At 39.3% G+C, this 16,075-nt stretch overlaps 1 protein-coding gene and 1 non-coding gene across 6 annotated transcripts in view; both read left to right on the plus strand.

Moving 5' to 3' along the window:
* The window catches only part of Elmo1 (engulfment and cell motility 1), a 530,953-nt gene that overhangs the window by 176,469 nt on the left and 338,409 nt on the right, over positions 1-16,075 (plus strand). For all 5 annotated transcript variants that reach the window (XM_031359616.1, XM_031359615.1, XM_031359617.1 and 2 more), the window contains exon 8: positions 15,098-15,197. In XM_031359616.1, the coding sequence (XP_031215476.1) occupies positions 15,098-15,197 (100 nt within the window). The remainder of the gene's footprint in view (positions 1-15,097; positions 15,198-16,075) is intronic.
* Positions 10,420-10,586, plus strand: LOC116082950. The gene has a single exon (XR_004115552.1). It is a non-coding gene; the product is annotated as a U1 spliceosomal RNA (small nuclear RNA).

A 16,075-nucleotide genomic window follows, 5' to 3' on the forward strand; every position in this document is an offset into this window, starting at 1 on the left:
AAGAGGAGGAGGAGGAGGGGAAGGAGGAGGAAAGAAACTGCGAATACCAGAATTTTGTATTTGATAAAACTTTCTCTGGAAGTGAAGGTGAACTGATAATCTTTTAGTTTCCAGAGATTAAGCAGAATGTGTTATATGAAATTGTTAAATAACTAACCAAAAAGACAGCTTATTGTCAGCATACATACATTATATGAGATAAAAAGCAAGCTTTTCGATAGAAGAGACCTAACAGCAGATAAAAATTGGGCTTTATCTGAAAGTAAGAAGAACACTGGAAACCGTCAAGTGTATAGCTGTATGAAGATAAAATAAAATGTACTTTTTTATTTGAAGACATGTAACTGTATAAATTGAAATTAAAATTCCGTTTTATTATAGGGTTTATGACCTATGTAGATTTAAAATATATGACAGTAGGGGTGTAACAGATGGAGATATTAAGAAAGATGCTCTAACAAGAATTCTATTGTGCAGTAGTTCACTTTGCATAAAATTATAAAAGTTGTGTAGCTCAAAATCCAGTGGAAAGATTAAACTAAGTTGCTAAACAATATTTCATTAATTCAAAAACAATGTAAGAGAAACTGAGAGCAAAATATATCTGGAACAGATAGAAACTAATTATTAATTGATATTTTAATCTTAACAATACAGTAAATGTAAGTGGACTATACACTTTATTTAAAAAACTGGGATTGTGAGAGCAAATGGTGCAGGATGACCCCAGATACAGGCTGTTTTTAAAATATAAGAGGGGACCATACAAATTTGAAAGTTAAAATGGAAAAGTACATATCTTACACATGTTACTAGTAATATGTGAATGGTTTTATTAATATTGGAAAATGTAACTAACAGTGAAAATAAGTTATGATACGTAAAAATATTAAATATGTATGACTCTAACATGAGCTGCAAAATGCATGAAGCAAAGTTAATAGAAGCAAGTAAACGCATCCTGTTAGTTGATGATTTAAAGACCACTGTCTCATAATGGGTAGGAAACTTGTTAAAATCAGTAAGATAAAGATGCTGTAATTAACATTAGAGTATATTGTTTATGGAGCGTCATCCTTATTAAGAGGAGAATATAGATCTCAGTATATGTGAAATGTTCATCAAGGTGGATCAGATGCAGGTCATAATAAAACTGAAGAATTTTAAATTAACTTGAATTATGCAGATTATGCTTTTCATCCCAAGGGCATTTACAAGAAATCATTAATAAATAGTTGAAAACATGTGGATGCCTGGAAATCAGCAATTAGAAATCATGCTTATTTATCTAAGAGTTGAGCAACAATAACTTGGTTGAAGATACAAAATAAGTTGAAGCGATAGTACCAAAATTTGTGTGTTCAGGTAAAGGGAATGTTTAGAAGGGAGTGTATACTCTTAAATGCTTATGTTGGAAAAAAAAAATCTAAGAATCTAAGGGATGACACAGAATTGGAGGATTAAGTGGGAAGGAGTGGGAAGGCAGGGGAGGAGAGGGAATCTGGGTAGGAACTATAAACACTAAAGGCCTTGGAAATGCCACATGGAAACCTACTCCTGTAGATGCTTCCTAAAACAAATATGTATATGAAAGGACTTTGAGTGGAGTCACCAAATAATGGGGTTAGGGATGGGATAATGGCCTTGCTAGACTTCTTCTGCCACCAAATAAAACCTCCAGTGACAGGAATGGTGACAGCTTAATTGAGTTGTTGGCCAAAAGGGTCCCCTAGACCATTCCAATCTTACAGCTTATGGGAATTAATACTGAAACACACAAGTAGACAATGAGCAGAGAGTGACACTTTAGAGCACTTAGTCTTAAATGAGATGTCTTTATCAAACCCCTCCTTCAAGGCTCAGGGGTCTGTGCAGAAGAAGAGGTGGTAGATGATTCCAAGGAAACAGCATCTTTCAGATTCCACAGGACTGATACTTATATAAACCTACAGATACTATGACAATGGGAACAACAACAACAACAAAAAAAAAGCACAAGTTCAAATCAGACAGAATTAAGTAACTACTTACAACACAAAGGAGCTATTTACAATTGAATTCATACCTTCTGGAAAAATTAAAATCAGTCCTCCAGTGGAATGTGAGTCTGTTAACCATGTTTCAAGAGAGTCCTCATTCCCAGTGTCCCATGCCCCATGCCCAGGAGTAGTGGGCCAATAGAAAATGGGCACTGTGTATTTGGGGAGTGAGGGTGGGATGTGGGAATGTTTATCTTATGTTGTTGCTTGTTCGTATTTTTGAATTTTGGTTTTGTTTTGTTTCATTTTTTGAGAGACAGAGCAATATTTTCAGTATGCCTTCATTTTGCTTTTTTCATTCAAACTATTTCAATCATATTCTTTCCCCTCCATCAACTCCTCTCAGGTCTTCCTCACCTCCCTGCTGGTAAATTTTAAATTTTAGACAAAATGCACAAAGTCCGTATGAGGTAGACATCACACTGTGTACCTGCCATGGAAATGCATGGCTTTGATCTCTTTTCCAGAATAACTTGCTGCTCAGTTCACAAGGAGTGGCTTCTGGAGAGCTTTCAGCTAGAGTGCGTTCTAAATGTATGCCAGCTCTAAACCATGGCTGGGATCTCTCAGCAGCCTGTCCACTGAGCCTGGGCCTACCTCTTTCTGCCCATTATGGGACTCTTCCAAAAGCCATGGTTAGTTCTGAAGTTTAGTACCATTTTAAAGTTTTCTAGAAGTTTCTCAAGTTGACAGGCCTTCATCTACTTCTTCTCTGGGATATCTAATCTACGGTAGGTTCTGCAAACTCCAATGCCTTCGCTTTGTCTTTTTTTTTTTCTTTTTTTCATTGCATACAAGTATTTACATGTGTATGGAGGTGTGCATGCACAGAGTGGTGTGTGTGTGTGTGTGTGTGTGTGTGTACGCGCGCGTGTGCGTTTGTGGAAGCCAAATGAAAATGTTGGATGCCATCCTTGAAAACAAAATCTCTCACGGACCTGAAGTTCAACAATAAGGCTGGACTAGCTGGTTAGTGAGCCCTAGGGACACTCATGTCTCTACTTTCCTTAGCTCTGGGGTTTCATGTTTCACCCATCATACTCAACATTTTATGCATGTACTGGGGAGAGTTGTATCAAACCCAGCTTCTTTCCCTCACAAGACCAGCATTTTACTGACTAAGCCACCCCAAGATCAGGCCTTACCCTTTGTCTTTCACAGGCATCATCTAGTTTTCCAGCAAATCTCTCCACCTTCTAACTCTATCCCAGCCTCTGTTTGTTAGAGAAATAAGACGAATATATTAAAACTGACTCCTGGTAAATAATTGCTGTGGGCATTCATCTTTTCTCAGGAGTTAAGATCACTATAAAAAACCTTGGTGGTGTGAAAACTGATTACATGGGTAAATTCCATTATACATCTGTGGAAGAATTATCAAATATATAACAAAGGAGGAGGAACAGTTTACAGCAATTTCATGTGGCCTGTAACATTCTGATACCCCAACTTGACTATGACAATTCAGGAATCAAATATTATGGACAAGTTTAAAAGTGAACAGAGGTACAGAAGACCGCAGCAAGATATTAACATAGAGCCAAGAAATACATAAAACTATAACACATCCTGACTCATGCCAGCTCTAAGTCAAGGCTGTTTTCTCCCAGTGGCCTCTAGTCACTGAACATGGGGAACATAGTTAATTTTTAGTTTCAACCTGATTAAATTGAGAGCTACCGAGGCGATAAACAAACTATAATATTCTCTCTCCCCTCCTCCCTACCCCTTTCCTCTCTCTCTCCTCATGCCATACCGCCCCTCTCTGTGTGCTGTGTACACATACACTTGAGTATGTGCGTGTGAGAAATGTCATGTTCATAGAGCACTATTGGTGGAGGCAGGAGGAGCCTGTTCCAGTAGGCTGAGAACACAGAATGAAATGGAAAGATAGAAGCTTCTAGCAGTCATTCACCTCTGTTCATCTTTCTACACACACACACACACACACACACACACACACACACACTCACACACACACTCACACATGTACATACTAACACACTCACACTCACACACACACATGTAGCCACACAAACACACACACTCAAACACATTCACATATACACATTCACATACACTCACTCACATATACACACACACTCATTCACATATATACACTCACATACATAAAGTCACACACAGTCATACACACACACACACACACACACACACACACACACACACACACACTTTTTGCCATTCTGAGGTAAAACTGAGAGCTGTTGATTCTTCCCTCTCTTATATTATGTTATCAGATAATTACCACAGCAACAAAGTCTAACACATTGGTCACTGTGATTTATACCAGAAACAGCTTAACATCTGAAAATCGATCAGACTTAGGCATTTAACAAAATACATGATAGATCAGATAAAATCATGTTACAGGAAAAAGACCATAAAACCCAATATTTATCCATACTAAAAGTTCTTGGTACATTGGGATCACTACCAATTATAGCAGCAGAATTGGAATTGAGCTAGCCTAAGCCTAGAAAGCAAGCTGTGCATGCTGCAGAGGACAGAGCCAGAGAAGTGACCCAAGCCCTTTGGAGGAGCCCAGAAAATTCCCTCAGAAGCAGCAGGGCAGGTGGTGCAGGATCCTTTCTACCTCCCTCTTCACCTAGGAGGAGGTTCTGCAGATCCACAGCCCTCTCTGCCCCTTCTCTGCAAGTGGAGAGCCTGTCTCCAGGGTTTGTTCTGACTCTAGGACTCAGGAGGAACAGCTGTCCACAGCCCACAGCACACAGGTCTTACCTGAGGAGAGCTGATCTCCCAGAAGTGCTGACACAGGCTTACAGACCCGCAGGAGGACCAAGCTCCAGCCAGAGATAGCAAGAACATCTAACACCAGAGATCAACAGATGGAGAAAGGCAAACGCAAGAATCCTACCAACAGAAACCAAGACTACTTGGGTTCATCAGAACCTAGTACTCCCACCACAGCAAGTCCTGGATATCCCAAAACACCAGAAAAGCAAGATTTGGATCTAAAATCATATCTCATGATGGTGATAGAGGAATTTAAGAAGAGCATGAATAACTCCCTTAAAGAAATACAGGAGAACACAAGTAAACAGGGTCAAAACCTTAAAGAGGAATCACAAAAATCCCTTAAAGAATTACAGGAGACACATGTAAACAAGTAGAAGACCTTAAAGAGGAAACACAAAAATCCCTTAAAGAATTACAGGAAAGCACAACCAAAGAGGTGAAGGAACTGAACAAAACAATCCAGGACCTAAAAATGGAAGTAGAAAGAGTTAAGAAATCACAAAGAGAGACAACTCTGGAGATAGAAATCCTAGGAAAGAAGTCAGGAGCCATAGATGCAAGCATCACCAACAGAATACAAGAGATCAAAGAGAGAATCTCAGGTGCAGAAGATACCATAGAAAACATTGACACAACAGTCAAAGACAACTCAAAATGCAAAAAGTTTCTAACCCAAAAAATGCAGGAAATCCAGGACACAATGAGAAGACCAAACAGAAGGATAAGTGATGTAGAAGAGAGTGAAAACCTCCAACTTAAAGGACCAGTAAATATCTTCAAAAAATTATAGAAGAAAACTTCCCTAACCTAAAGAAAGAGGTGCCCATGAACATACAAGAAGCCTATAGAGCTCCAAATAGACGGACCAGAAAAGAAATTCCTCCTGCCACATAATAGTCAAAGCACCAAATGCACAAAACAAAGGAAGAATATTAAAAGCAGTTAGGGAAAAAGGTCAAGTAACATATAAATACAGGCCTATCAGAATTACACTAGATTTCTCACCAGTGACTATGAAAGCCAGAAGATCATGGGTTGATGTCATACAGACCCTAAGAGAACACAAATGCCAGCCCAGGATACTATACCCAGCAAAATTCTCAGTTACCATAGATGGAGAAACCAAAGTATTCCATGACAAAACCAAATCTACACAACGTATTTCCACAAATCCAGCCCTTCAAAGGGTAATAAATGGAAAACTTGAACACAAGGAGGGAAACTACATCCTAGAAAAAGCAAAAAAGTAATTTTCCAACAAAATTAAAAGAAGATAGTCACATGAACATATTTCCAACTCTAACAAAAAAAAGGAAGCAACAATTAGCTTTCTTTAATATCTATTAATATCAATGGACTCAATTCCCCAATAAAAAGGCATAGAGTATCAGACTGGTTATGTAAACAGGACCCAGTATTTTGTTGCATACAGGAAACCCACCTCAGTGACAAAGACAGACACTACCTCAGAATAAAAGGATGAAAAACAATTCTCCAAGCCAATGGTCCCAAGAAAAAAGCTGGAGTAGCCATTCTAATGTCGAATAAAATCGACTTTCACCCTAAAGTGATAAAAAAAGATAAGGAGGGACACTTCTTACTCATCAAAGATATGATCTACCAAGAGGAACTTTGAATTCTGAACCTCTATGCTCCAAATGCAAGGGCATCTACATCCATACAAGAAACTTTACTAAAGCTCAAAGCATACATTGTACCACATACAATAATAGTGGGAGATTTCAACACCCACCCCCTCTGCAATGGACAGATCATGGAAACAGAAACTAAACAAAGACATGGTGAGACTAATAGAAGTTATGAAACAGATGGATTTAACAGATATCTATAGAACTTTTTAATCCTAAAACAAAAGGATATACCTTCTTCTCAGCACCTCATGGTACCTTCTCCCAAATTGACCATATAATTGGTCACAGATCAGGCCTCAAAAGATACAAGAAGATTGAAATGATTCCTTGCATCCTATCAGATCACCATGAACTAAGGCTGCTCCTTAATAACAGCATAAACAATAGAATGCACACACATACGTTGAAGCTCAACAACACTCTACTCAGTGACAACTTGGTCAAGAAAGAAATGAAGAAAGAAATTAAGGACTTTCTAGAGTTTAATGAAAATGAAGCCACAGCATACCCAAACTTATGGGACACAATGAAAGCAGTCCTATGAGGAAAACTCATAGCTTTAAGTGCCTACAAAAAGAAACTGGAGAGAGCACACACCAGTATGTAGAAGAATGCAAATCGATCCATTCTTATCTCCTTGTACAAAGCTCAAGTCCACGTGGATCAATGACCTCCACATAAAACCAGATACACTCAAACTAATAGAAAAGAAAGTGGGGAAGAACCTCGAGCACATAGGCACAGGGGAAAATTTCCTGAACAGAACACCAATAGCTTATGCTCTAAGATCAAGAACTGACAAATGGGACTTCATAAAATTGCGAAGCTTCTGTAATGCAAAAGACACTGTCAATAGGACAAAATGGCAACCAACAAATTGGGAAAAATCTTCACCAATCCTATATCTGATAAAGGGCTAAATTCAATATATACAAAGAACTCAAGAAGTTAGACTCTATTGAAACAAATAACACTATTAAAAAATGGGGTACAGAGCTAAACAATGAGGTCTCAACTGACAAATACCAAATGGCTGAGAAACACCTAAAGAAATGTTCAACATCTTTAGTCATCAGGGAAATGCAAATCAAAGCAACCCTGAGATTCCCCCTCACACCAGTCAGAATGGGTAGGATCAAAAACTCAGGTGACAGCAGATGCTGGCAAGGTTGTGGAGAAAGAGGAACACTCCTTCATTGCTGGTGGAACTGCAAGCTGGTACAACCACTCTGGAAATCAGTTTGGCGGTTCCTTTAGAAAGTGGACATAGTACTACCAGAAGTCCCAGCTATACCACTCCTGGGCATATACCCAGAAGATGCTCCAACATGTAATAAGGACACATGCTCCACTGTTCTTAGCAGCCTTATTTATAATATCCAGAAACTGGAAACAACCCAGATGTCCCTCAACAGAGGAATGGATACAGAAAATGTAGATGTGGTACATCTACACAGTGGAGTACTACTCAGCTATTAAAAACAATGAAGTTATGAAATTCTTGGGGAAATGGATAGACCCGGATATCGGGATAAATGGATAGATCGTCCTGAGTGAGGTAACCCAATCACAAAAGAACACACGTGGTATGCACTCTCTGATAAGTGGATAGTATCCCAGAAGCTCGGAATATCCAAAATACAATCCACAAACCACAAGAAACTCAAGAAGAAGGAGGACCAAAGTGTGGGATACTTCGTTCCTTTTTAAAAGGAGAAACAAAATACCCATGGAAGGTTTTTCAGAGACAAACTATGGAGCAGAGACTGAAGGAAGGACAATCCAGAGACTGTTCCTCCTGGGAATCCTTCCCATGCTCAGTCATCTAATCCATACGCTATTGTGGATGCCAACAAGTGCTGGCTGACAGGAGCCTGATATAGCTGTCTCCTGAGAGGCTCTGCCTGTGTCGGACTAATACAGAAGTAGAGGCTCATAGCCATCCATTGGACTGAGTACAGGGTCCTCAATGAAGCAGCCAGAGAAAGGACCTAAGGAGCTGAAGGGTTTGCAGTCCTTTAGCACAAACAACAATATGAACTAACTAGTACCTCAGAGCTCCTGGGGACTAAAACTCCAACCAAACAGTACAAATGGGGGGACTTATGGCTCCAGCAGCATGTGTATAGCAGAAGATGACCAAGTCAGTCATCAATGGGAGGAGAAACCCTTGGCCCTGTGAAGGTTCTATGCCCCAGTCTAGGGGAATGCGAGGGCCAAGAAGCCAAGAGAGGGTGGGTTGGTGAGCAGGCAGAGCGGGGAGGGAACGGGATTGTTTTAGGTTTTTTTTTTTTAATTTTCTTTCTTATTTTATCTTTCTTTTTTTTCTTTTGGAGGGGAACCTGGGAAAGGAGATATTGTATAAGAAAAAAAAATCTAAAGAGAAAAAAAAGTTCTCAGGGGGTTAGGAGATGGCTCAGCAGTTAAGAGTACTGGCTGCTCTTCTAGAGCTCCTGAGTTCAATTCCCAGCAACCACATGGTGGCTCACAACCATCTGTAATGGGATCCGATGCCCTCTTCTGGTGTGTCTGAAGAAAGTGACAGTGTACTCATATACATAAAATAGATAAATATTTAAAAAAAAGTTCTCAGTGGAACAACCTGATTTAAGACCCCTATATACATATATTATATATATATATATACACACATATACACACATATATATGACACATACACACATACACACTTGTGTGTATGTGTATGTATATATATACACATATATATGTATGTGCATATATATATGTGTATATATACATAATATATTATATATAATATAAAATATATATAATATGTGTAAATATATAGATACTATTGGTGGAAAATCTAATGTTTTCTATCTTTAAGATTATCAAAAAAGACATATATCTTTTTGGCAGAGTTCTGTATGAGTTTTTGCCATTTGTGAAAAGCCAAAAAAGAAGTTAAAAAGCCCAATATCAGAAAGAGATAAAACTATCTGTATTCATAGAAGACTCAATTATGTAGAAAATTCTGACAAAGCTGCCAAGAGCCTGGCAGATGTGATAACATAGCTACCAACATCTTGAGGTAGAATATCCTTGTATAAAATATTATGTACTTTCATTTTTATAGCAAACAAAGAGAAATGGCATTACATTTTCCTATTTATAAAGTGTCAAAATGAGAAAATTCTTTTGAATAAATTCAAGTCAAATTTGGAGTTATGTGTTCATATAAAAATAAAAATTACTAAGCCAAATTAACAATCTAAATCAATGGGAACAAACCATTTTATGGATTGATAAACAATATTAAAGATACTACTCCACAAATCTCAGTTTAAAAGTATGTAAATCACTGAAAAAAAATATAAGGGCTTGTGAGATGGCTCACTGGCTAAGGGTAGTTTTTTGAGCTCAGTTCCTGGACTTTTCATATTGAAAGGAGAGAACTGACTCCTGCAAGTTAAGTTGTCCACACATGTGTGCAATGGTGTGTACACATGAGTACACACACAGACATACACATACAGGTACACACACACAGACACACACACATAAATCATGTCCACCAAAACTACATATACAATACATAAATGTAAAAATTTAAAAAATCCAAACATTCTAAAATTTAGGTGAAAATACATATTTGCAAAAATAGATACAAGAAAATCTGAGAAGTGTGTGAGGTGCCCATAAGCTTTGCTCTTGGACCGCATGATACTGACATAAGAGAGAAGTAGGTAGATTAGTAGAAATATAACCTATTTCAATGTTTAGGAAAGAAGTCATGATTATACCTACTAATGTGGTTCCAACAGGTTCTGGAGGCTAAGTAGAGTGTCTAATTGGGGACTGAGTTTTCTGCAACCTCCAATGTAGGTAAATGTTATCCATATTTGATAGACATAGGAAGCTTGAGCAGAGGAGGAACTCTAGCCTTTGACACTTAAGTATCTGTTTGCTCCTGTTCATGAATAGCTTTAAAAGTTACATGTGGCAGGGGAGATACCATGATCACAAAGATGGTTTTCCCAGGGCGAGGCTTATCCATTGCACTCCGGAGGTGCTGACCCCTGCGATCTCCCCAAATGTGGAGAAACTCTATTGCAGAATTTGTGGTAGTGAGGGACTGCATTCGTGCTCTCCCCTGAAAGAAGTAATCAGCTTTCTTTGTGTTTATTGTTTCTCTGCTGGTTCTGTCTTGGGCACACCATACTAAGGAAAGATTTGGAAGGACTATGGTTTTACAAAATTACCAGCTTAAGTTTACATGCTTGTCTTTTAGACTGGCTGGGTTTTCCTTGGAATGAAGGTTCATCCTCATGTTGAGGAGAAACATTTACTTGAATCCTTCCAGCACACATGGTGTGTCAGCTGGGAGAGTGGAAGTCGACCAGCGCGTGCTTACTCTGCAGCAGTCAGTACTGCAGAATCCTTAGCATAGCACTTCATTAAACGACAAGTCGAAATGTCCCAGAATGTGCCGTGTGGTTTCTATCCATTTGTAGTTCTTTAAAGGCTTCTACTTCCACTCAGCATTGATTTCAAAAGGAAAGCCTGAGCTTTTGTCTTTCTTCTGTGGAGTCTGAGTCACTCCTGCAGGAGTGGAGGTAAATATTGACATCTTGAGTTCAAGAAAAGCTGCTGTCTCCACCTCATTGGAAAGAGGTCTTTTGATTTAAAGTAGAATAAAATTTTAGCATGCTGTCTTTGTCTTGCATCTGAAGATTTAAAATTGAATTGTGAAAAAGTCTTCATGGAAGCATACTATGCCACTTAGCAATTAGCCACAATGAATTATATGTACTCTGTGGAATATATGTATATACATATACTATAATGTGTATTCCTTGTATATGTGTTGTATATTGTACCATATAGGATACTACAGTACTATTTAACACTTAACACATTAGGAGGAGGTCATATTATATGATTCTTTCAGTCAACCTGTCAATCATCTAGCTATTGTTTCATTGAATGGGCCAGTTCTGACCAGAGAGCATCATTTTGATAGTCTGGTTATGTGACACAGTCTGTCTTCTCCTTGTCAGTCATTATTGTTGTTGGTACCTGACAAGTATGGAGCTTGCTATCTGTAACCTGGGAATTTCTGCTTTTGCTCCTCAATAGCTATCTAGATTAAAGTCTTAGACAGCTCATTTGGAGGTTCGGAAACCAACACATGTCCGCTCTCCATTAAACTCCCTTCCCCAGATCCTAGAAGCCTGTCCGAGGAATCTGCAGACAGATTTCTTGAACATTTTGAAAGAGAATGATTATCTCCCTTAGGCCATTTGGATTGAGAGCACATTGAGCAGATAGGCGAGGAGCTGAAACATTTTGCCTCTAGATGCCTTCAGAAAGACTGTATATGATTTATTTGTTGTTTTTGAGGACTGTAATGGAGATAGATGTGGAGCCTAAGGCCATGGGTGTTCCTGGGCTCAGGTAGCTCCTGGGAAGGAGGAGTTGAGCCAGCAGGGGATGCTTTCTTGGGCTTTGTTGGTTCTCTGATCACCAAGGTAGGCATTTCCATGCTGAGTAGAGGCTGTGGTGACATTCTATGTGAGGCATCACAGACCCTTCATAGACACTATGACGGCTCAAGGAACCATGACCCCAAAGGTCTGTGAACCTTTATCATATCAGGTATACATAAATGCCAAAGATTGTTTTACTCTTTGTACAGAAATAAACAAAATTGCCATATTACTTTTGAATAATGTTTATTGTATTATTGTATGATTGTATAACAATATTTTCATAGCAAAACAGAAACCTAACCATTCTAGTTATCAATTTTACTAATTGAATGTTCTACCTGGCTCTATTTCCTGAGGCATTTTCTCCTCTAGGGTCTGATAATGAATTTTATTGTGATTCTCTTTTTATAGGTTGCTCTTGCAGTTTTATTTAAACTTCCTTTTTTTTTAAACCTATTTTCTACTCTTCCTAGTTTTTTGCTCTTTCCAATAATTCTGCATATTCTGTTTCTGGCAGTTCCTTCTAAGGTACAATCGATCCTCTGATGCCACCTAGGGGCACCTGCCAGATTCGGATCCCCGTGCCTTCCCTGCTTCTATGAATAGAGCACACTTCCCACAGTGGCTTGTGGGCTGTTTGAAACCCTGAGCATCGTTTGCTCTTTTAAATACTAACTTTACATGATGGCTTAGCCAACCTCTCCCTGCTGCTTAATCTTCTCCATGCTGTTTGAAGGGATGGAGGCATGTCAGCTGGCTTGCTTTTCCTAAATAACCCCCAGGGCAGGACCGTTGTCACCATCACTGACTTCCTCTTCCCTTGCTTTTAATAACTGAAGAAAAGGAAGCCAGGACAGTTCAGTAACTTGCTATGTGGAGATGGAGGCCGACATTGAGATCTCCTAATTGTTTCTTTTTCATGTGTGTGTCTCTTTCTCTCTGATCTCTGAATTATTGTCCTCCTGTGAGAGTCATTTCCTTTTTGATGGGCTTCTTTCAGCCCAACGACTGCCAAAATGAAAGTTGCTTTTTAAAGCTGGACTCTAAAGCCCAGCAGCAGGGATGGGTATGGAGAAGAAGCTGTACATAAGCTGTGAACCTATTTTTCACAGTATTAGTTGAAAACAGAGAACTTAAACCTAAATTTGTTTTGAGACTTTGAAATGGAGAAATAATGTGATGTGTTATTCTGAACAACCAAGTAAAAACTGAGTATGGGTGTATGCATTGCTATATAATGTAGTATTGGAATCCCGACTGGCATTCTGTGATCCCTGCTTTGGTGAGGTCGTTCATCATGGCAGGAATGTGAAGTTGAGCACAAACCCCTTCTCATACGAGGAAGAGGAAGTGGCTAGGGCTTCGCTGCCCTCTTCAGGAGCAGTGATATAAAGACAACTCATTAAGCCGCATCTCTCCAGCTTCCAGTAGTTCTCCGTAGGGATCAGGTGGATAAAGTCTTAAACCCACAGGCTCCTGGGGTATGCTGACCCAAACCACAGCACTACCTAAGCTCTGTTTGAAGGAGACATTGCTGAGCCAGCAAGCCCATTCTGTTGAGTCATTGTCTCCATAGACGTAAGTCTCTGCGACCACCATGGCTAGCAGACTAATGATCCGTGGGAGGCAGGAAGGTAGTTCAGCTCAACAGGATTCAGTAGCTAGTATTGCTTCAAACTTTAAGAATCTAACCCCAAATGGTTTATTTTAGGCGTATGTAAGTATAACATAACTTGGTGGAAATTTTTTCCCGATGATACCTCATTCTGTGCGCACCATGCTTAAGGCATGAGTACATCAGAACTCTCTGTAAAGTATATATGGCATATTACATAAAGATGGGTTCTACAGACTGAAAAGCTCATGATAAGGGCCCCAGGACATCCCCTAGCACTTAATCTGTGAACACAAGAACCTCTTTGCCTTCCACACATTGATATTACTCAAAATGCAATAACTAAATATAAAATCCTAACTCATGTAAAACAAGTGAGTTTACTTACATACATATTTGCATGTGTATATACATACAAACATAGAGTATATGAATTCCTTTTGTGATATCTTTTGACTTTTGTGTATATGTGTTTCTATACACACAATGTGTTGTGTCTACACACACATATAGGTACAAGGGCCTATGGATATCACAAAAGGGCTTTGAATCCCTTAGAGCTGAAGTTACACTATAGGTTGTTGTAAGCCACCTAACATGGGTGCTGGGAACGGAAATGTGGTCTTTTTCAAGAACAACAGAACCACTTAACCACTGAGCCATCTTTTTAGTGCCTTTAAATCCTGTCTTAAGGGCTTGTGTTACAGGGAGCCCACCAGAGGTGATCATTCATAGTTTGTAGCCAGCTGGAAGTCTTTATTCCAGCTGTCTGGGACCTGATTTAGGTATTCAGATCACCATGAAGCCCTCAGCATTTAGATCAAGGGGATTTTAAAGGGGAAAAGCACATCCTGTTATCTTCCCCAGCAGCTGCAGGGGTAGGTTTGTACAAGCAAGCAGTTTAACAGAAGCTAAGCTAAGTTGGCTGGGGTATTTTGGCCTCAGGTCCTAGAACAGAGTTGGATTACTTTCCATGGGATTCTGAGTCAAGGAGATCAAAATCTTGGTAAACATGAAATGGCCTCAGAGAGAAAATAAGATGGAGGAACCTCTGCACTGTCTTGGTCTGTCACATTCTTAATGCTATTGGTTTGAATTATCTTCTTGATTTCTATAGGCCATAAGATTCCTTTCTTAATTATCTGTCATTTGCTGAGAAGTAGGTTAAGGTAACATTGCCAAAAGCAATGACTTTTTATACCTTTTAAAGTACTCTCTATGCAGTCTTTGGTTATACAGTAATTATCCAGCTTCCCAGTGGAGGAAACAGAGTCTCAAACGGGTTAAGTGAAATGCCTAGTGGGATGTCTCTTCCAAAGTGTGTCCCATGGGAGGCAAACCTGTCCAGTCTCTGACTCTATTTGGTTATTTTGAGTTTCTGCCCTTTCTGATAACTTGTATGTGAGTCCTGCTGTTGACTTGTATGTGAGTTTCCTGTTGGTGTCCTGCTTCTTACCCCCGTGGTCTTTGAAAAGTTGACTCTCCTAAACCTTCTCACTTGTACATCTTTCCCGGTGCTAAGCTCCCGGGTCTGTGACGCCTATGCCTCTTGTTTTGCAGCTTTGGAGACATGCTGTCCTTCACTCTCACAGCCTTTGTGGAGTTGATGGACCATGGGATCGTGTCGTGGGATACATTCTCAGTGGCGTTCATTAAGAAGGTAAGGTGGTCTGCTTCTGTAATCCCACACCCTTTCCTTTTTCACATAGAGTTCTCTGCATTGTAGGTATTTCATCATTATTCCTTTAGTTTAATGTAAATGGTGTGGGCTTTTGAAATCTCCAAGTTCACTTTTATGACACACTCCTGATCCTTTCCAAACAATTCATCAATGGTGTGGGCGATGGGGGCAACTAATCAAGCAAATTTGTAGTGTTTGGGGATTGTTTTCATACTAAGCGCCACCATTAAGGAATAATGTTATACCTTTTCCATTTGACATTCATCTTGGGGGACTACTTTAAATTGAAGACAGGAGAGAGACATAGTCTCTGGACCAAGGGTGTTGGCAATATAAGCCCGGCAGGTCCATTGTCTGCAGGATGCTGTATCTTGATTTAAGGTAAGAGCTAATTGGAAACGAAGGGACTTCTTGATATACTTGTAAATCTTTCTTTTTTCTGTCTCCAAATCCGGAGGTAGAGGTAAGTAAGGGAATCATGCCTTTGTCAGTTGGTTAAATTGCTCAGAAGAAAGCTCTCTTAGATGATCAAGTCAGACATACTGATGTGTTATAAAGAAATCCATCTGGAGGTGGCAGGAGCTGTGCAGTCAGTGCATTCTGAAAACAGCAAGGATTGCTATCCTGGCTTTCTGGAATAAGTACCAGAGAAACAAATCCACCCATGAATGACACTGGGTTTTCTGGAATTTTGTACTTAAAATTCTTTAATACTTTCTGAAGTTACAGCAGGTCTTTCTTTCGTAATCTGAATGCCCTGTCATCATGGGTCAGAGACCCTCTTGTGGGGTAGTGACAATGATGTTCTGAGTAGAGTTTTTGAGAATTATGTATGCTCACTAGCATTATTTTTCTGG

This window comes from Mastomys coucha, unplaced genomic scaffold (assembly GCF_008632895.1).
Source record: "Mastomys coucha isolate ucsf_1 unplaced genomic scaffold, UCSF_Mcou_1 pScaffold7, whole genome shotgun sequence".
NCBI lineage: Eukaryota > Metazoa > Chordata > Mammalia > Rodentia > Muridae > Mastomys > Mastomys coucha.